The 22,032-nt window shown below is 33.4% G+C and overlaps 1 protein-coding gene across 1 annotated transcript; it reads right to left on the bottom strand.

Moving 5' to 3' along the window:
- Positions 1-891: 891 nt before the first annotated feature.
- Positions 892-21,956, bottom strand: LOC126848635 (putative mediator of RNA polymerase II transcription subunit 26). The gene is made up of 9 exons (XM_050589648.1): positions 21,673-21,956; positions 14,618-14,869; positions 4,806-5,024; positions 4,440-4,618; positions 3,849-4,146; positions 3,302-3,739; positions 2,849-3,076; positions 2,272-2,542; positions 892-2,062 (listed from the first exon to the last, which is right to left on the bottom strand). Exons 1-9 carry the CDS (start codon positions 21,787-21,789, stop codon positions 1,965-1,967), a joined length of 2,100 nt encoding a protein of 699 aa, XP_050445605.1. The 5' UTR covers positions 21,790-21,956; the 3' UTR covers positions 892-1,964.
- Positions 21,957-22,032: the final 76 nt, after the last annotated feature.

The raw sequence follows: 22,032 nt of genomic DNA, 5'->3' as shown, positions 1-22,032 counted from the left end.
AAAAAATGGGGTCAGTTTCTTTTCTAGCGATTGAAAATTGAACCTAATTAACCCAGCCAACTGTCCTCAATGCGATTCATATTGCTAGACGGTACAAGAGAAAGGACTCATGACCGACGATTCCAAAATAATCGACCAAACTAACTGACTCGAGCTGAACCGTTCTCCGAAGCAGAGTGTACTGTCAACAATCATTTCTTGAATCAAGATTCAATACAATAACAATAATAAATAACAAAGCTGCCTAGGAATGTAAACAATAGCGCGCTATGTAGTGTATATTTCACACTCACAACTAAAATATTTTATATATTACAAAATAAATGTCTGCAGAATAATTTGATTCTTAAATATCGAATTAATTATTCTAGTAAATGATTAATTATTACTTTGCTTCAAACTGTATGCAGATTATTATGATTAGTATATTTGTGTGTGTGTATGTGTATATATGTGTGCGTGTTTTTAATAACGAAAATAACGAGCAAATTACAAAGAGAATAAATTTAGAATAAATGTGTACGCGCGCGCGAGGAATATCTTCGAAAAAAAATATTTATCGTTTCAATAGGCTTATGAAACAATAATCGCAGAAAATAGTGAATCGCACGAATTATATTAAGCGTCATATAATTGTAATTGAAAATGATTGAATGCATTTAATAATCTGTTAAATATAACAAAAAATGAGCGCCGAACAATGTTTGTCAGCTGCAAAATATTTGATATGTATTATATTTAAAATATCTTTGAAAATATTAAATAAAATATTTAAAATAATAAATGAGGAAGGTGTTATTAAAAAAAAATATTTTTTTCTTTTATTCCTTATATTGCGATATGTTTAATTTCTATCTTAGAATGTGCAAAAGATTCGTATACGTCCAGATGTACTGTAAGATATCAATTGAATCATTGTACCACTTTATTTGTCATGAAAAAGAAAAAAACATAATACATAAAGAACATAATTCAATAAAACACTCAAAGCTTAAAATTAATTTGTTGATAAACGCAAACAATTTATAGAAATGTATTTTCGTAAGTAATTTAATCAAAACTAAAATATATAATACATAGTATTTTTTTTGGGGCAATTTTACGTAAAAAAAAAATTGATCTTTATTTTTTTCTACTATTTGGAAGAGTCGGATAGGGACATGAAGAAAATAAAGAAAAATGCAAAATTAATAACGAAACATAAAGACAAGATTATTGTACAGAAAAATATCTAATAATAAATCATTCTTTAAAATAGAACCATCCTTGTTTACAGAGCGTTTTCACAAGAAGATTTATATAGGAGAATCACAGATCACTAAACTATCTTTCTACTTTTTCTCTCTCTATGAAAGAATAATATAACGATATAATCAATCGAATCGATTTGAAAACTTATTTATTGTCTGATCAACAGCTCGCGAGTTGTTAAAATATATCTTAATACTTATATATAACAGTTTAATATCTTTATAAATGTTTTTTTATCTTATTCTCTTAGCCGATAGAGAAAGGTAAATATTCTGAAATCAATTACGCGTTGTCATTGAAATCGGATATTATTCCTCGATCATATAATCAATTATATCTTTTTATTAGTATTTATCTGTCGAACGGGATATAAAAATATTATCAATTTCGTACGATATTTTATTCATATTATCGAAAATCTCGGAATCCGGTATAATTTAAAAAAAAAAATATTTGAACATTATTGTTACAATGATATACTTTGGATCAGAAAAATTTGATACAAGAAGATTGCAATATTAATGAGAATATATGCAACTATTTTCCTTGCGTTTATTTTATTCTTTAAGACCGCAACGATTGCAATCGTTTGACCAAAGTGTGCGTCGATGACGCGATTTTAGAACTCTTTTCTTCTTAATCTCTTATCTTAGACGGAATTTGAAACCTTGAACCGTCCGACACACGCACGGAAGTGCAGTCGGCTGCATCCTTTAGCACGCGCAGTCACAGGCGCAACGACGCACGCGTTTCTCGCGATGATGAAGGAAGACGTCGTCTGGCACAGAGCGCACAGAACGTGGTTGCACATCTGTGAATAATTGGATATTCCTTTATTATCAAATTTGAATATTGTAATATATACATCCGTTTAATTCTTTTCCTCTCTCTTTAACGTTTATTTTATACTTTCTCAAATCAAATTATTCATAATAAATTTTCTCCAAAATGAATTTTTGCGACTATTAATGGATTAATGATAGTAATAAAAAATCTAAATCTAAATCAATTTTTACTTACAATGCGGGCGGACTTCCTCCTCCTGCATTGGCTGCTGTTGTTGTGGTTGTTGTTGTTGTTGTTGTGGCTGCTGTTGTTCTTGTTCGTGCTGCTGCTGCTGCTGCTGAATCATCATGTGTACCTCCTGGTGCTGCTCTTGTGGCCGTTGTTGGGATTGTTGCTCTGTAGATTGGCCATCGGTCACCTCAGCACGTGCTTCTACCGGTACTTCCATAGACTCGACTGGTCTTAACGCAAATCTCGAAACCGGGAAAGCACGGCCCTCTACGACCTACGATTCCAGAAATTGTTTTCTCTTAATTGATTATTTCTGTCAAGTTCTGTCAAGTCTTCTTCTTAAGAATGATAAGATAAAATTATGCTTTAGTAAAGAAATAAATGTATTCTGGAGGTCATATAATCAATTTTTTAAAATAAGGAATATAATATATAGATTAATAAAATTCATATAGAATTGCATTAAATTTATGTCGTATTTATGTAGAGGAATCCGGTACTATATAGTTATTTGATAATTAAAAAATAAAATACTTATAATAATTGTTATTATATATCGTTAATGTGTTTATTATTTTACCTGGTGAATTATATTGCGAATCTCCACAGGTACGGGAAAGTTTCTTTCGACTTCATCACCCTCATCCTCTGGGCCTGGGAAAGGTTTCGCTTCCTGTTGTTCGTCGCCGCCATCTGGGCGTTGGCGACCTTCAATGTTTCCATGCTCGATCAAATTTCTCACTTCCATCGGAAGTGGGAACGGTCCTAATGGTATTGGTCTCGCATTTTCCGCGAACGGTTTGTATTCCTGTTAACGTTACAACGTAAGTTTATATATAATAAACATGTTCTAACTTTTATTTGTCACATTTCTCCGGAAAATTTACTGTAAAGATTTTTATATCGCTAGTTTTATACCAAAATTCTTGCATAATTTTATCATCAAGATACGTTACGTATGTAAAATTATAATTTGTATATTCTTTCAAAACACCATTTTACGATTTAACGTGAGGCAAATAAGCAAACTTACTTCACGACGTGCTCCATCTGGCACCGGGTACGATCTGGCTTCGCCAGTGATGTGTTGAATGATATTCTTGATCTCCAACGGTACCTGTTGAATTATTCTTCTGATCTCGATGGGAATGCCCTGGAAAGCGGAGCGTGGCTTCTCAGGCGCGACCTGAGGCGGAGCGGGTGGTCTCTGTTCGGTCTGCGGGATCATCACGGGCGACGTTTGATGTATCCTGTTATCTTGGACCTGCGCCTCGGCTTGCGGAGGAGGTGGAGGCATCATAACCGGACCCTGCTGCTCCTGGTTGTAAGTATTGGGCATTTGTTCGGCTTGCTGCTGATACATCACCGAGATCTGCGGTTCCTGACGAGATTCCGGAGCAATCGGTCGCATTCCTCTCAGCGGATCCATCGGGAAGTGACGCAGTTCAATAGGGATCTGGCGCATCTCGACCTGCATCAATATGAAATAATTAACCATTGCGCTGAATAAATTATTAATAGATGAATTCTATCTATGACGGCGCCGAATTTATTTACATCGTTCGACGGGCAAGACTCACCTGTGGTCCCATCGGATTGTTTTGAGGTCCCATCACTGGCATCTGCGGGCCCATTCGAGGCGGTCTCATCTCCATAGTAAGTTGAGGAAGATTACGGAGCTCAGGTGGAAGTACACCCGGTGGAATGTGATTTAATCCTCGTGGATCACTGAGTGGCAATTGTTGCATATCGGGAACTTGATACTGGGTGTGTATCTGATACTGATGGTAACCCGGATTCGGTTCCTGGGATTGGAGGGGAATTTGCACGGTGCCCAGAGGCACGATGATTGGAGTGAGCATTTCCTGTTCCTGTTGTCTGCAAAAACAGAAACATTAATAATAAAACGTTATCGATGCGCTTTATTATTTACATTATTAACAGTAACTCATATAAAAATATTTAACTCTTTGTTTCTCCATTGCTTATTTTTTTTTGTTATTTAATAATTGTAAAAATACTTTTTTTACAATGTAAAGTTATTTTATCTAGCTATCAATTTTGCGACAAATGATATTGTCTCTTGGTACTTTATTATTAATTAGATCATGACTTAATATCATTCACTCATTTAATGCCTTGATTTATACATATATTCTCCTCTAACTTACTCGTGGTTTGGACTGCCCGATTCGCAAAGAATAGCAACTCGTTCGCCGCTCAGTCTTTGGAAACGCTGCGGATCGGTACTGTTATCTAAACCGTTGTCGCCAGTTCCGTCCATCACTTCATCGGCCCGTCGTCTTTCAACCACGCATGAAACTCTGCTACGAGCTTGTTGAATTAGCGTCTAGAAGATCACAATCACAATTCAAAGAACGGCTCGAATGTTTTTGAATTAGTATCTTTGCAAACAAATATTATAAAAATTTTTATAAAATTATAAAATTTTATTATATGATAATTATCATTAATATATCTGTGAGGCACATGTGCGAAAAATATTCCTAAATTTGTGTAAGAATTATAATATTTACGCCTGCAATGTCGTCGAGATCCAACTGTAGAGGAAGCTTAATGTGCACGGGAGGGAATTCATCGTCATCGTAATCATCATCGTCATCGCTGCTGTCGCTGTCAGATTTCGAGCTGTTCTCTCCCTCTCCTTGGACTTTCATATCCTTAGTATCGGGATCAATCTCCTTCTTTGTTGGTGCAGCGAGATTTTGCAAAGAATCCTTCGATTCGACAGACTCCTGCAAAGAAAGTAGTACTTCTTTAAATTCTGAGGTTTTTGTAAAAAATAATTTTTTGTAGAAGAATATAACTTTGATTGTTTATTTGAATGCATTATCGCATGTCTTTGCTATAAAAAAAAATTAACTTCGCACATTATATATTATTTTATATTTAATTAAATTATATTTATAAATTAAATTATTTTTTTTTAAATATTTATATCGACAACATATCTGTGTTTAGATATCTGTATCTAGGTATAATATAATGTCAATAATTAAATCTAATTACAAAATATATTGAAGACAATTGTATACAAATGTCACAGACGTTGAAAAAGTTTGTATTTATATCGGCGATGAATCAATACATTATAATTCTAATATTAATATTATATTAAAAATCGAACAAAATTATTTCCCTTTAATAAAATGGATCACTCTACAATTTTTTATCTTTCGCGAGAGAAACTTAAAAAAATGCTGATGAAAAAAAAGATGAGTTTCCCGAGGCTTCGAAAGGACAAATATCACGGCGGCAATCATTATTCGTTGATGCAACTCGTCTTCCTGGTCGCGACATCGGGTCACCAGTGAAAGTAAACTCGCTTTATATTATTGTACTGTGACTTCACCAACGATGGAAATCGCACGCGAAGAGAAAAACGTTTGAATATAAACGAAACCGTAGAATCTTATCTTGATTCCATATGTTTTTTTTTTTCACGATAAATATCATACGCACATTCGAATAAATTAATATTATATATGCAAAATTAGAAATTTTTTTTTTTAAATCACAAACTGATTAAAATAATAATAAATAATGTGGTAGAGAAACGGGATAACTTTCTGCACGAATAAATTCAGAACTATCGTAGTTAGAGCTTACTTTCTCCGATAATAATTTCATGCAAGCCACTTCTCTTGTTTAAATCTCTTTCACAATAATAAGATTATAATAACTGCAATAACGTAAATTAATAGATATTTAGTAAAAATTTTTCTTCTCATCGGCTCTATTTCTGGATCTTGTGCAATTACTGGATTTTGTGCAAGAGATTTGTCGATCCAAGCGTGCCATTTCGTTCTGTATTCTCATCGCATCCGGTAAAATGCCTAAATCGGGGATCACCACGAACGCGGCGTAAATATGTTGAAACGTTTCTCCCCACGAATCATCACGGCTGTTAGGTGTCTTTCCTTCCTAACGCACAGGCCGATTGGTAATAAATGATTACAGTTCTGTGCAAGAAACGCGCGTTGCAACAGCTATACAATTGTGGATCATAACTAACATTTGGGATGTCTGCCAACGCATGAAATGTATTGTTGCAACAATGCAGCAATTATTTTTATGACACAGTCTTCTTGCTACGATCTTTTCGAATTGTAAACAGCTAAAAGTATCATTTTTAATTTTATCATTTGGAATTAAAATTAATTTTTAATTCAATTCTCTTCTGAATATTATTTTTAAATAATATTATTTCAAAAGTTGTGCTTAAATATATCGAATATCATTATAAGAATATTGAAACATAATCTATAATATAATCTCTTTTACATGCACATATATTTTCTTTTATGTTCAATATAATATAATAATTGTTAAAGTCATTAGAGACATAAGAGGTACACGCCATTATGCTTAAAAGATTTAACCGGCAATAATCCGGGCGCGAAGAAACGGGAACACGACTAAACACTTTCCACTCGGGGAAATTGTGCCTAGGATGTAGAAAGGATTTCGCGATAGACCGGACGAGAGCGACAGACAACCTAATCGTCTAGTTAGAATGGGAATAAAACTCGATAAACTGCGGGAACATGCGTTATACATGACATGGGCAAAGAGATAGCGCCTTATATATGTACGTCCTGTGAAATAAATCGCGATATTGATTTAATGATGGGAACGCGATGAAGAAGGCTGACGTTTATCTCGCAGCTTTATTAGAGAATGTATCGCAGCTCTTAGCAAGCAATTACAATTTCCAGAGCATGCTTTAACGACCTCAAACAAGACGAGAAAAATGTTCTTCAAATCTCTATAGGATGTCTGAAAAGTTTCTAGAAAATATAATAAAGAAAAAATGATGAAAATTTATCAGATAGACAATTAAAATTTTATCATACACGAAACTCGTTAATTTATTCCCAGTAAAATAGTAAATATAATACTTTCCCGTTCCATAGTAATTAATTTTCCATTTAAATTCAGTTTAATTTCGGAGAGAGAAAAGATCTGCTGATCTACATCGCTTCTCCTTGTGTTTAAAGCGTATAAAATTTCATGTCGAAGTAGATACGATACATATCTTCACATATTGCTAGCTGCAACCTCTCGTTCGAAACAAATATTTCTCTAATATGTACAATAATAATTAGATGGTCAATTAAATCGACAATTGTGATTATTAACCGTATCCGTTAACCGTCAGAGAAATGTTAAATTTCTTCCATATCTTTTCACATACATACACGCATGTACGCGAAACGCATCACGTTGCGCGATACGTGTCACTCTTTTCTAGGCTTGCTATATTACAGTACAATTATCCTGTGTACATCGCGATGTGCAACCATCGTGGCACGAAATCCCGCAGAAAAAGGGAAACGAGAACCATGTTTCCACCCGCTCAGGATTCACGAAGCGTGCGACATGGAAGAAATTGTCATTGTAATTTGCCGCAGCGATGACTCCATCGTAAGGCAAATGGCTTTCTTTAGAAAACGCACCGGCTACCTTCGATCCATCAATTAGCGAGACATTATAGTTACTTTATCGTCTTCAAGACACGGTGCTGGATACATGTAGTGGCATTGCGAAATGATACGACGCGATTAGTTGCAATTTTCAATCGCACGTCAAGAGAAATTAGTAAACTAAATTTATTATTATTGATGTATTATGTAAATTGATTATTGATGCGGAAAGAGATAGATAGAAATACGAGATAATTTTTTCTGTTCATTAATAAAATTATAGATAATTTATATATGCGTTTATCTTTATTAGTTTTACTATCTTTATTAATATTTGCTTGTTATCTGCATCATGCGTCTTTAATTTTATATTTATTATTTATAGAATGAAATATATTTTCAAAATTAATTTAAAGACTAGACTCGTCTATTTTTGGCTTGAGAGAAATTTTTATTAATTAAGACATTTAGATTTTCAAAACTAAACATTTCTATGTTAAAAAAAATAAATAAATAAAAATTTTGTTTTTCATTAAAGAAATGCGTACATTAATTTTATAATAATATATATATATATAAAAATATATATGTGATATATCTATATGAAATTGTAACTCTTATATATGGAATAAATAGCATAGTCACTTGAATTCACTTAGCATAGAAGATATTGTACAAAAAGTCTTGCGTGCGAGCTAAATATATTCAAGTGTCCGTGCTATTTCCTTCACAAGTTAATAATCATAATGCGCAGCGCTCTGTCTAAGACGCAGAACAGAATCTACTATTCAATGGACAGAAAAAAAAACTCGTCTAGATACATTCATTTATAATTTATATCACCGATCGACGATTCTCACGTATAAAAAAGGAAGAGACGGCCACGAGAGCAGAGCATTACGTATAAGTAAATGAGTGAGTCAGAATTCTATTTTCTACCGATGACGATGACGGACGAATGGCGGTATATTGAGTTGACTTGAAGAAAGAAACTGACAAACGAAATAATATAACAATAACAGCCAATTCGACGAGAGAAAATCTGTTCAGAGAGCGTTCACCTCGCGCAACTGGCAACCCACTTTCGTCGCAGTACGTTTTCCAAGTCTCGTTGCTCTCATCGAGGTGATAAAACTGAGCAGCATCCTGAAGATACGGCAACCGTGTCGTCCATGAATTTAACGAGAGAAATTACAATTTTCTCGAATTGTGTAATTCTTTTTTTTTTTCCAATTTTGCATTGCACGTTTTTATGTATAATTAATGGCATTTGAAAATATAATTCTCACTTTACTGATATATAAATATCGAACAATCTTTATTTAACAGAAAATTGATTTATCTAATAATCATACTTGAGTAATTTACTGGTTTTTATACTATATTAGATAAACATGCATTTAAAATTCTAAGTTTTCTTAAAGAAATTCTTAAGTAGAATTTTTCAATAGAGATTTAAAAAATCATAAAGTTCATATAAACTGGAAATATTAATTTACGTTTTTGAAGACAAATGATCCTCGTGAAGATATTATGCGTTACGATCCAGCATCATGTAACCAAATGATTTCCGTTTATGGCAAAACAGAAAATGGTTATAAAATCCGGGAATAATTTGCAAGGAACATGCACATGCAATTATTAATTTGCACTTATGACTTACCGCAAATTAAGGATATCGTGTTCAAGGATGATCCTTGAAATCACGCTATTTCTAAAATGTGGACAAAACATCTATTTAAAGCCTCGAGGAAGCTTCTTTTTCGTTGTCAGTATGAAATTGTCAGTGATTAATGTCAAGGTGATTAAGGCAAAGAGAGAACACAATTATGTTCTTTAAATACACTCTCATAAAATTCTCAATAAGCAATTGTATGCTTGATAATTAGTTGGTTTTCTCAGAATTGACTAATCTTTCAGATGCGATAATAAATTTCGAGATAATAATTTCTCAAAAATCAGTTTTAATAGTTAATGATTTTAATTATTATATTTTGCAAATTTTTATATTCTAATTTTTATATTCAAATTTTATATTCTATTCTTATAAAACTTTCTTTTGTCCTTTTTTATCGAAAAATTCCCTGATCCCCCGGATCTCTAGATCTTGACGTCGATGAAATGATGTTCACGGATGGTTCGTCTGTAACCGATCTCACCGGATTTCATCGACTTCACGATGACCGATTTTCACCTTTGCACGATCGTTACATGAGTACAAAGTGCTTTTACATTCTCGCGGTGTACATATACTGATCTTACTTTCTATCGGTCGCCATAAGCGAACCGGAAACGGCCACTATATAGTAACGAACGATCATGATACATGACATTTATCGACACGGGAAATAATCGATCTTCGATATTTTTCGTTCAATTCAATTAAGATGAAACAACTCCCTCGCGCGATATTTTATTACCGAGAATTACAAAGATACTCCGAATTGACATTATCGCGAAAACATTGATTATCTAGGCTCACCGCAAGGCTCGTGAAAACAATCTAATTTGAGAGAGTCGGTTTCTCGTGAGCGAGAGAAATTGATTAACGACAAAGGAGAAAATACGTTGTGCGACTTCCGCGATTATTTAATGAGCACTCGAGCCTCGTCTAACGGAAGCTAAATGATGGGCGACGGAATGTGCTGCGAGTTTACTTCAAAAGAAGCGCGAGTTTAATTTACATTTGTATATAATAAAACATATATAATAAAATAAATAACATGTTTCTTGTAAAGCAGAGGTAAATGAAAGATTCGTAAATTAAAAGTTCTTACAAGAGAAATAAATCGAATATTTGACGAGGTAATTACTTAAACTGTAAACTATTTAATATTTATAGATTTACAAAACACGAAAATCAAGAAGAAATTAATCGAGCTTTATCAACAAATGAAAAAAGAATCTTGATCTATACTTTGTCATAGATTAATCGAGATTGTAAAAGCGATGATCGATTACGAATTTGCAAACCCAAGTAGCTCGCTCCTCGATCTACGATCGCAATCGCATACGAGGAACGCAAGAAGCCGAATTACGTAATTCCTCGGTTGCGGTTCTCCTTGAGCGCGCCTGGCTCCTGGCACCGCTTCGCACCAGTTTCGTGCGCATTTTGTTTCTTTTAACTCGTGGACGAGATCGAAACGTGCCTCTTCAAAAGTCCTTTTTTACATGCCGAACGTGCCTCTACGAAAGTCCATCCTTTTTTACACTTTACTGCCGGAATTAATCGCCGTTGTCTACGTGCCGGCACGTTCCCACCGCTTCTTTCCGCGCTCGCGGCGACGAGAGATCGCATCTCGAATTTATGATGGGAATGATGATGCGTGAAAAAAAATCGCGATCTTTATATCCGCATCAAATGTCAGTCAACTAGACACTAGGAAGAGATACGTGTATAATCTCTTTTGGATCTACGCGGCTATTATATTCTCGCGACATGATCATGAGCGAAAGTATGGTTGCGATTTAGGGAGAATACCAGATAGAGTGCTCGTCGAGATGAATGAGAGATTCGAAGTAAAAGTTACCTGCGACTCGCGTGTATCCGAGATATCTAAACTTTCGTATTCGTTAATATGTATTTACAAACTTGAATTTTAGAAACGCTATAAAAAAAAATTTCATAAATATTATCTTCTTAAAGATATTAAATCTAAATCTATCTATAATGATATTAAATCTAAATATAAATCTAAATAGCACACGCACACATTTAAATAACGTACTTGATGAATAAATCTCAATTTTAAATTGGAGAATCGAGAAAAGCTTAATTAATATAAAAGTCTTTAAATGTTCCAACTATTGAATATATTAACATTGCTTTAGTATGAATAATCTTTTCTGAACGATTCGCCGATGTCATTACTGTCACGTGCAGTTACGATAATTGCTTTGTCTGTAATTAAACCTTGAATCTCGGTTTAAGCAGAAACGAATCAAGCGAAACATGAATTCGAGAGATTCGTTTTATTGAGATTTCGTTTTATAATGTTTGCTATAATATATGCGATGTATATGTGTACACTGTTCTGAATCACATGATTAAATTAGCATTTTTAAGATAGATTTGACATTTGTGAATTATATGTAATTCTCATATAATTCACAATTTCTTTTATGTGCCAATTTTCGCAATTTTGTTGTCAATGAGCACGGCGAGATCGTGGCATCGTAATCTTCGAAATGAGCGCTGTGCTATTATCTTCTAAGCTTCCATCATTTGAGTAGCATATATGAACATTACGGGAGTCAATTAAATGTCTCTTGTAAAATTTCGGACTCTTAACCGACAGAGAAAGAAAGAGAGAGAGGTATTTTCCAATTTCCTGGTTTCGAATGCATTTCCAAGCCATTGCATTCTTGTTTTACGTAAGGCGCTCGTTCTTTTCTCCGTGCTCGAGACGAGCAAGTCAATGCGACATCGTGTCATCGCGTGCAGATATAAAAGTCAAACGATAATAATACAATGCGTTTCCCATCGAAGCCTCGCTATTTCCGATTTAATGAACGTGCATAACATTGTCCAAGCCATCGACGTTTTTTGCAACTTTCTCACAAATTTCGGCGCTCAGCAATATAGAAATATTTTTATTGTCTGGCATATCATAATCCGTTCAATAAGCAATTCATCCATATATCCATCATGCCAACTCAAGCATATATCCACAAGACTCTCGCGCACTCTCTCTCTCGCTCTCTTGACAAGGTGCATAAAAGAATACGCTTGTAAATCGCTCTACGCTTTCTAAATTTGTGATATTTTATGCTTAATTCACTCATTAGCATCCGATCGTTTGTAAATTTCAGCGGATCATTCATCTCGACGAGACGCATGCCACTTTCGATTCGTTGGACGAATCGATTGCTAAATGTGAAATTTGGCAAGTATTCGTATAAATGCAATAGAGTCAAACAAAAACATTCGGAAAAAAAAAACAAGAATATTGACAAGAAACAATTATTGGGTAATTCTCCGAGAAATATATTTTGTCATTATGCAATAGCTGGAAAGAAACAAAACAATTTATATTGCCTTTAGAATTTAACTTTTTCCGTTAAATTGTTACACATTCAAGACTACAAAAATTTCCATTTATAGATATATGTATATTAATATCAAATTAAAATAAATGTAAATATTAAAATTAAATATAAAACACTAATTAAAATCAATATATTATTATATCGATATAAATTGAAAATATTAAATATTTTTATTAAAACAAATGTGTGTATAATTTACATTGAACGCAACATTAACAAAATATTATACATAGTACATATGTATAAATAGCAATTGATAATTATCTCATGTAATTGTTACTCACAAGTCATGCACGCGATATCGTGGATAATTTTGCAATTATGTACTTTCTGAAAAAAAAATCTCACATCGCAATTATTCGTTATATTTATTTACTTTATTCGATATGGTATAAACCAACAATTTATCTTATTAATTTTTCGGAGACTTTTTTTCTTGACAGATAAAATTTCTCTACGAACTCTTACTGGAATAACCGATTTGTCGATTGATTCTAATTATCGATTGTCGATTCTAAATATCTACAAAGTTGTAAAGTCGTAATTTGCGGTCGAAGCGGCTGAGAGAATCTTTGACTAATCTTGACAGATCTCAGTAAGCATCATGCTGGTAATAAAAATAAGCAAATACCACAAAGATGGGCGTGACCGCGATAAATCGAATACGATCCTTTCTTTCTAACGAACGGCGTGAAACGATCCCACTCGCTGATATAACGGTGAATATCCTTCGGACTTTAGCACAATTTTTAAAAAAATTAATCGATATATAAAAGTTGTGATTAATGAATATTTTACCTTAGCAGGTAATATAAATTCAAAGCTTAATCGTCAAGACATCCAAATTCCGAATTTTGTAAGCGTTCAAAAGAATTTGAAAGGAAAGGTAGAATCTGTGAATGAGCATCTGTTGGTTCATTATGTACAGACTCATTAGATTCCCGAAACGTCAGGTTTTATTCGTTCCAGTGTATATCGCATCAGTTAAATCTTTGCGCGCATTGAACGTGTATTCTGCGTCGCGACTTACGAAAGCAAATTTATGTTTTTTTTTTAGCAGGCGCAAAAACGGGCGTTAATTGCATTAACGGCATCGCACTAACGTTTCTCACTTTCGATCGTAAAGAACGCACTTGGTGACTTCTCCGTCGATCAATTCCTTTTACGATCTGTCGAACGCCGTCGCGTTTAATGTGAAAATTTAGAGAAATCTCCATGAAAATCATCATCGTGAATGTAACGAGGCTGAAAGCTGCGTTTTTGCATCGAACAGAGAGTTTAATAATTAAACGAGAGATCTGCCGTCATTGATACGGATAGAATTACTTTCCTTGCTACGAAAAATTAGCAAGACGCGATTTCTTTGTAACGACTATAGGCAAAACGATGATCGTTGGATGCTCGATAATCGTTTATAACTGTATTTTTGGAATAAATGTCGATAACGGCGTTCAGAAAATTCATGAAAATTCTGTTTTACTCTATTCTTTCTTCATAATTACATTCGACACACTTACCTTGGGCTCCATACAATCAAATCGCTGTGATCGCCACGAGTCAAATTCATCGATCAAATCTACTGATAACAAGATCAATGCCAATTTTCGTTATCATTGCAGGAAATTTCGAGCGTTGTGAAAAAAAGCATTTGATATATAATATGTGGAATTACGTTTATCCTTTTGCATCAAATATGTATTGTCTGAGTGTTTTTTTTTTTCGCATATTTCTATATAACAACAATATAGAAACAATATATATCTACATTTGTATCTCATTTTTTTTTCTCGTAAACAAATTAAATATTTAACAATAATTTAATTGACTCCTATTTTGATTTTCTGTATTCTTACCTGCACCAAAGCTTCCGGCTGTAGATGTTTGAGGAATTCGCCTTGCGGCTGATACGTTCCGGAAATCTGTTGTTGCTGCTTCAGCTCGGCCTGCATCGCCGCGATCGATTCCGGCGTGCAGGAGGCTCTAGCCTGAACCCAGGATGCCGCCAGGATGAAGCTACCAAGCACCACGGACATCGTGATCAGGGTAACGGCGGCGATCCTGGCGATCTGAACCGCCGTGCTCTTCATCGGCGGTCTCATGTACGCCTGTAAAAAAAATGCAACATTTTACGGAAAAGGGTTTAATCTCTTTATTTTATTATTAAATCAGAGGCAAATAAATCAGAGACAAATAAATCCACTGCTTTTAACATTAACGTTTTAAAAGCGACAATCGCGAAGAGAATGTCAAAGGAGAGCGCGAAACGACAAAAGGCCTCGACTCGGTTGGTTAACCAGCGTGAAGTCCCATGTACTATTGTACGTATGCGCATTGAGAAGAATATACTGGCATCGCTCTGTGACAAAAGTGTGACAGAAACGTATGCGTTTGTACGTTTATACATGCAAGCAGTTTTGCGAACGTGAACAAATCGCGCTTTACCGCGGTTTCCCGCGCCTAGTTACAACGATAGAGGAGGGAGAAAGGTGATTATGTAAATTCTTATATGTGTGTTTATTGTATGCTCATTTTCAACCGATTTAATTAGATATCGTGGAAATGCAAGCCTCGATTTTCCTTGGCGTGTTCTCCAAGTTACGTCAGATTTTACACGGGAAATATGTATCATATATACGTATGTAGATTCTCTTCAATTTACATACTGTATTTTAAAAATATTATTTATATATTTTCATACATTAAATTTTATCGATTCATCTTTGTTGACCTCTCTCTTCATCAAAATCCGTCAAGATATAAATTAAACATTTTATACAATAAATACGCACATATCCATATATTTAAATAATAACATCGGTGACCAGTCATTGAATGACAAATCCGCGCCTCGCAATCGAATGGGTTAACGACAGCTAAAAATAAATTACTACGTCGTCATTTAATTTCTTCGAGAGAAGAAGGAGAATAAACTCGATAAAATACATCTGATGCGTGATAACTGTACCTTGACATTATTATAGCGTGGTGCGAGCCCGTTTTGACGCCTGACGCCTTTGTAGATCATGCTCGCCGCTATTTTACGCGAAACTCGCCGATTAAATGTGACTTGTGTGATCTCTGTATTATTATAATTATGCTATATGATTCGTCGAGACGTTGATCGAGATGAATGTCGCGTCTCCCGTATTGATTTTTAAATAAAAAGCACACTTCTAACAGTCCATCCGCTTTTTTAGACTAAAATGGATCAAATATTTTTACGTTAATTCATCGGCACAAATTTTAATAAATCTTGCATACTCTCCTGTACGAAAATTTCTCTACGCAAGATGCGTGTGAGACTTGCATCACAGACTGTACTTGTACATACAATTCGTAATGACCTCGATGCGGATGGACGACTCGGGTGAGAGGCTTCCAAGAGATAGTAGGCCATCCGAAGCTGGCTTTATGCCGTGCTATCTATCTGACGAAAGTAAACAGATACTGTTGCCAGGCATTGGAGGCAAAAAAAAAAATTATTATTTATTCTTTGAGACGAATATCTCGGTTTGTCCTCCACTCGTGAGTCATTGACACTCGTTGAGTTCGCGAAGAACGTTCCGGAACAATGGTTAATCGCGTCGCGAACTGGTTCGATAGAATCGCGCTAGAGAAAATCGTGATTTTATATATTTAATCGAAATCATTCGTAAATAATAACTTATAGAAATTGTATTGTATGATATAGTCAATCAAATTTTTTATATTTAATTAATTTATATTTAATAGAAGATGTGATTTCTCGATGCTCTGATAAATCGTGAAACGCGCTCGAAGATGACAATCAACCTTAAAGACTGTAATTCCTACGTCATGTGATCGCCGTAGTATAATTTTGTGAGACAACGTTTTGCACTTTCTCTCTAATATATATACCAGTGCACGATTCAGGCTGCACGCTTGAAATTAACGAATGAAAGTAATGTTTTTAGCCATTTATTAACTCCTTAAATTGTTGAGCGTGTGCTCGTAAACGTATCTTTTGTTTCGTATTCGATGAATAAGGTATGTATTTTGATTATATGCATGAACAGCACGAATATAAAAAAAAATTATGTATTGCATTGTACATATATTCTGACACACATTTCTAAACTTTCATATATTTAAACACACATTTTAATGTCCAACTTTCTTTGCAAGATTATTTTGTTTTCATTTTTTTCAATATCTTTATCTAATGCACTAATTTAAAAAAATATATCTATTATTACTTTCATTTAAAAAAAAAAAATTCTATATTTTGTAATTTCACAAGAAATTCTGATTTTTCACTTATCCTGTTATTTAATTTGGGAAACATAATTGAATTATTAAAATTCACGAATAAATGAAAGTCGACAAACTCTCATTAGAAGGGACGATTAAGCAATCACGGGAAAAAATTCGGTTCGTATATCATGTACTTCCCTGAAATTCCTGTTCAAGTTCGTCTTATGTAAGCGCAGACTGCTTCCATTATATGTACACGCGCGAATAAATAATCGCTAATAATGCGTGAGAAAGAGAGAGAGAATCGAAAATGCGGAGGTGTTCAGGGACAAATATCTTTTTGTTCAAGCACTTTACAAGCCAAATCACTTTACAAGAAGTGCGAAAAACATTATAAAATGTACAACCATTATATTGTACAGTAAAATATTATATAATATGTACTAGGTAATCATATCATGTCCATTTATTTATTTTAAAAGTTAAGATGTAAAACTTGAGTACGTACGTATGATTAAAAAGAATTTTTTATGCGTGATCGAGATTTATCTTATTAGCACGTATAATATTATTTAATAAAAAAACATAATATCTATCAGGGGCAGGTGATATGCATGGCAGAGCAATCATTGTTGCTGACGGCATAGACGGAAATGGCCTTCTGGTTTGCGGAGGTGAAGGGGCTTGAATTCATAAAAAAATAAAATAATACGATTTCCTTATAGCAAATTAGTGCATATTACTAATGATAATTATTATACGCTTATGGTTGCCTTATTCGATATTGTTGCAAGTCCGCTTCGCGCGTTGAAATCTCCGGAAAGTTCGACGCGCAAGTCAAACCTCAGTGAATGAATGGTTGATTACTCAATAGTGAAACGAAATGCGAAACATGCTATTTGGAGTCAGTGATATAAGAATTTTGCGCTTGATGCAAAAAACAGCTAAAAAATTATTCAAGAAGATATTTATTCACGCGAAAATGTTATAAGAAAAACGTCTCTTATAAATGATTTTGATCTTTCTCCAATATTTATTATATAGATATATTTCCGATGTTACGTTCATAATATTCGCATCTATGTATTATATTCAGACGTTACGATTTTTTAAAAGAATTGATACATTAATAATATTATTAAATTATTTCTTGTGTAATAATCAAAATTTAAAACAACTCTTGCCAAACATCGATTTTTTTGCTTACGACTTTGCAAAATTCATCGGCGAGTAATATCTACATACATATGCGTGTATCAGAGAAAGACAGAAAGAGAATGGAATGACCAACAAATTCGGCATTCAAGGCCCCTACGAGTTGATAAACATAGCACACGATGTCATCGCGACGATGGAACGGAGTTTCGAAAGCTTTGTTTCACTTCTCATATATTTTCAAGGTTTAATTTTTCCTTCTTTTACGTATTCAAGCAATGTTTCATACTGTAAATGACCGTTTTTTGCTTAACACTAATACGTGGTTCTTTCGGACGGAAAAGACGCTCTTCTCTTTATCTGATTAAAAAATTGACAGAAAGCGAACTGTTTTTTTTATATTCTTTATTCATCACCTATTATTTTGTACTGTAATTTTCTATTTTATAACAGTAAATTTTTTATCATCATGCAACAATGTGATTATTAGCAAATAAAAATCCATGATATAATTGTGTAATTAATTATTTGAAATATGAAAAAATCATTCATATTAAATAAAAAAATATTTGACAACAATATTTCTGTTGCGTAGAATAAAGTAAAATTCAATTTTGTGTAAAATATCTATCAAAAAAACACACTGCTAAAATTATTAACTTTTTTACTATCTGGAATAAAATATTAATCTGATCATTGTACTTGTAATTTTTCATAATTTTTGTAACATACACATATATTAGTTTAAGTACGATGATAAGTAGAAAATTAAATATTTTCAGGAAGGAAATATACGCTGTATTTATTGTTTTTTTCCCAAACTCTCTCGTTGGTCAATTAAGCGTTAATTTTTAACGACGAAACAACATTAGTGTTTTTTTTTTGTTTTTTTTTTTTTCGTAGCGGAAGTGCACGCGGTCTCTTGGAATATGATACATATTTAAGTCTATTCGTCGTAAAATTAATAATCGCACGTTCTTTTGCTTACTATAATTACTATAATTACTATAATTAATTAAATCCTTATTTTTCTAATGCAACGCGTGCTATTTATTTCGAGTATCATCTTTGTTTAATTCTTCTATTAATTTTCTTGAAGAAAAGAATGTATGCGTTTTTCGATTAGACGTTAAAATACATTTCGCAGAAATATAAAATAATGAAGAAATGAAGTAAAATTTTCTCCTGTGTCGATGAACAAAAAAAAAAAAATATCCATTTTAAATGTATAGATGTCGACTGCTAATGAAGTGTACTTGATATATTCTAGACTTCTCTTATTCTAGTACTTCTCTTAATTATCTTACCATTAATTAACGTCAACTATTTTTTATCTGTCTTAGTCTGAGAGATAGATGATCAAATGAATAAACAATAATAATGAACAATCGCGCAAATGTACAATCGCTGTTGTGACTGCGAGTTCCGCGCACACATAATTATGTTACAAAACAACTTTCGCGGAAGTGGTGTACAACTTATCTTCGCGTTTTTTGCAAATACAATTTTATAATTAAAAAAAGCTTATGATCTCAATAGATTAATTTAAAGATCATTAAATTTAATATTGTTCTCCAATTATGTAATTATGCGTGCGATCATTTTGCATTAAAACTTGCAAGTGCAAAAACTGCAGTATAAATTATTGAGAAATAAAAAGAAAACTGATAATACATTACAAGGATATATTAGGATTAATTAAAGAAATTACAAGGAAAAAATATTCTATGTCTATTCACGTTGTCTTAGACTTTTTTTTTTAAGCAATGATAATTTCTAATTTTTGCAGGCCATTTGTTATGCTTCATGCTGTATTATATGTAAGCTGTGTCCAATATGTCATTAATGCATTTTCAAGGAAAAATCACGTAACTCGTTGAATATCCTTTTTCTCTATATCTTTCCGTTAATGTCCTTCGAAAATTCTTCAATACGTCTCTATATGCGTTTTATCATCCTGATCAATAGAGCCTCGTATGTAATCTTTGCAAAGACACAGTTGAGCGCGTAATGACAATTGTACGATCGTATTATCCGATATTGGCTCTTGATTTGCAAACAATTAAATTTCACTCGATGATCTGAAGTGAGTCGAGCGTTCGCAAGTGCGTTACAATATACGATATTACTACGTCAGCGACATCAATGGATGAGACGTTATATGTATATTATTAATTGTTCACATTCAGCTCATCAATTTGAATGAAGCCAAATTTATGGGTGTTACGCGACGTGCTCTCTTATGACGTCTCGCTTCGAGCTTAATGATGCGGATATACTTCGTTAACATATTCATTTTCAGAGAAACAACGACAATCACGACAATAATAAATATTCACTCTCGACATGGAATATTTCTATTTTCCGATAACATGATAGATTTGCATAAAAATATTAAAAATTATCGATAAAAACTATTACTTTCTACCTGTTAAATTTCTAAAATTTCTAAAATCATTTCGATAGATTTGCTATATGAAAGCGTTCCTTTCGCATCCAAGAAAATTAATAACATCCGTGATAATACGGACTGCAAATGAGAAATCGATTGATTGCCATTATTATCGATAACGACAGAGACGTAATTATGTAAGACAAGTCGCGTGGATCATCCGAACCGACAAACAAAGAGTATATATCATGAGAAGTACTGTAATTTCTTCATTATAATTATCTTTCTCGTTATAGCGGCAATATTCAATTATATATAGTGCCAATTTTTGAATTGCTATTATCGCCACACTATATTCGCTATTATTTGCCATTTTTCTGTTCAGGGAAACAACCGCACGTATACAAAATTATCTGCCGTTTTAGTCGTCGTAATTGCAACTTGATGATTTCACGTGAAAACTAACATCAAGTTTTGCTTTATGATACATTCTGTATCTATACGTAGCAAATCACATTAGTAAACTATCTTTTTAATTGCAGTTACATTTAATCGAAATTTTAGAGATAAAAAATATCATCTATTATTACTAACTGTATCTAAATGAGTTAAAAAATTATATTTATTGTATATATATGTATGCGTGCAAATGAGTATTTTTCTAAAACCGAATATTTTTTAATGCAAGTAAAACAATTTGCGATTTTAAACGTTTTGTTCTTTTTTTTTACGTCAAACTTTATTTTCATATTTACTTTTGCTTTTTTATAAAATAATGAGAGCAATAAAATTTGCACAAGTGTAAAAATGTAATAATTATTTTCATTATTCATGAAAATTTAGCTTTCGAGTTTTGTGTGAGTTCTCGGAGACTGTTTAAAAATCCGTTTATAAAGTTCACAAAAAATATAGAAGATAATATATGGTTTTAATTAAAATAAAACTTCATTTAAGTTCTCGTTGACTTCAAAATTTTTTTTAGATTTCTAATTTGGAAATTATAAAATAGAATTCTTTAGATATGTTGTGAAAATTGGAATGAGTAATAAACTTGTTTCTTTCGCTAAAGAAAAATTGATCCCAAATTGGCCGAAGAATAAACGAATAAGAAGTGAATGGATTTCTAATCCGTAGGTGAAAGCTTACCGGTGGCGGCTCGGCAGAGGAATAGACCTCGCTGGGAGCATAGTGGCTATGAGTCTGAGGCATCTTCTCCGAGACGACGGCGACGGTCGCCAAGGAGTCTGGTTGTTCCTTCTCCATTGTATTTTCAGCTCGACTTAATCCACGTAGCACAAAACGACCGGTCAGATGATCCAGGACAGTCAATATTTCTCTCTTTTCTTCTTCTTCTTTAACCGATTGACTATTCTTTTCTCTCTCTCTCTCTCTCCCGGTGATGGACGATTATTTAAAAACTCTCTACGATCTGTCACCCGGTGTCGATGGCTCGACGGGTCGACGAGCAGTGAGCGTCGAGGAAGCGCTGACACCGCTAGCTTAGAG

The sequence above is a fragment of the Cataglyphis hispanica genome, chromosome 4 (genome assembly GCF_021464435.1).
Source record: "Cataglyphis hispanica isolate Lineage 1 chromosome 4, ULB_Chis1_1.0, whole genome shotgun sequence".
NCBI classification, from domain to species: Eukaryota; Metazoa; Arthropoda; class Insecta; order Hymenoptera; family Formicidae; genus Cataglyphis; species Cataglyphis hispanica.
The sequence above is the reverse complement of the archived record's forward strand: the minus strand, read 5'-3'. Positions and strand labels throughout refer to the sequence as shown.

Bases quoted from the DNA above. Each gene is read 5' to 3' on its own strand.
- LOC126848635 (XM_050589648.1), bottom strand. From the start codon at position 21,789: ATGGAGAAGGAACAACCAGACTCCTTGGCGACCGTCGCCGTCGTCTCG. The intron at 3,077-3,301 runs GTAAGTTTGCTT...TAACGTTAACAG, and splicing joins CAGATGGAGCACGTCGTGAA to GAATACAAACCGTTCGCGGA. The intron at 2,543-2,848 runs GTAAAATAATAA...CTGGAATCGTAG, and splicing joins TTCGCAATATAATTCACCAG to GTCGTAGAGGGCCGTGCTTT.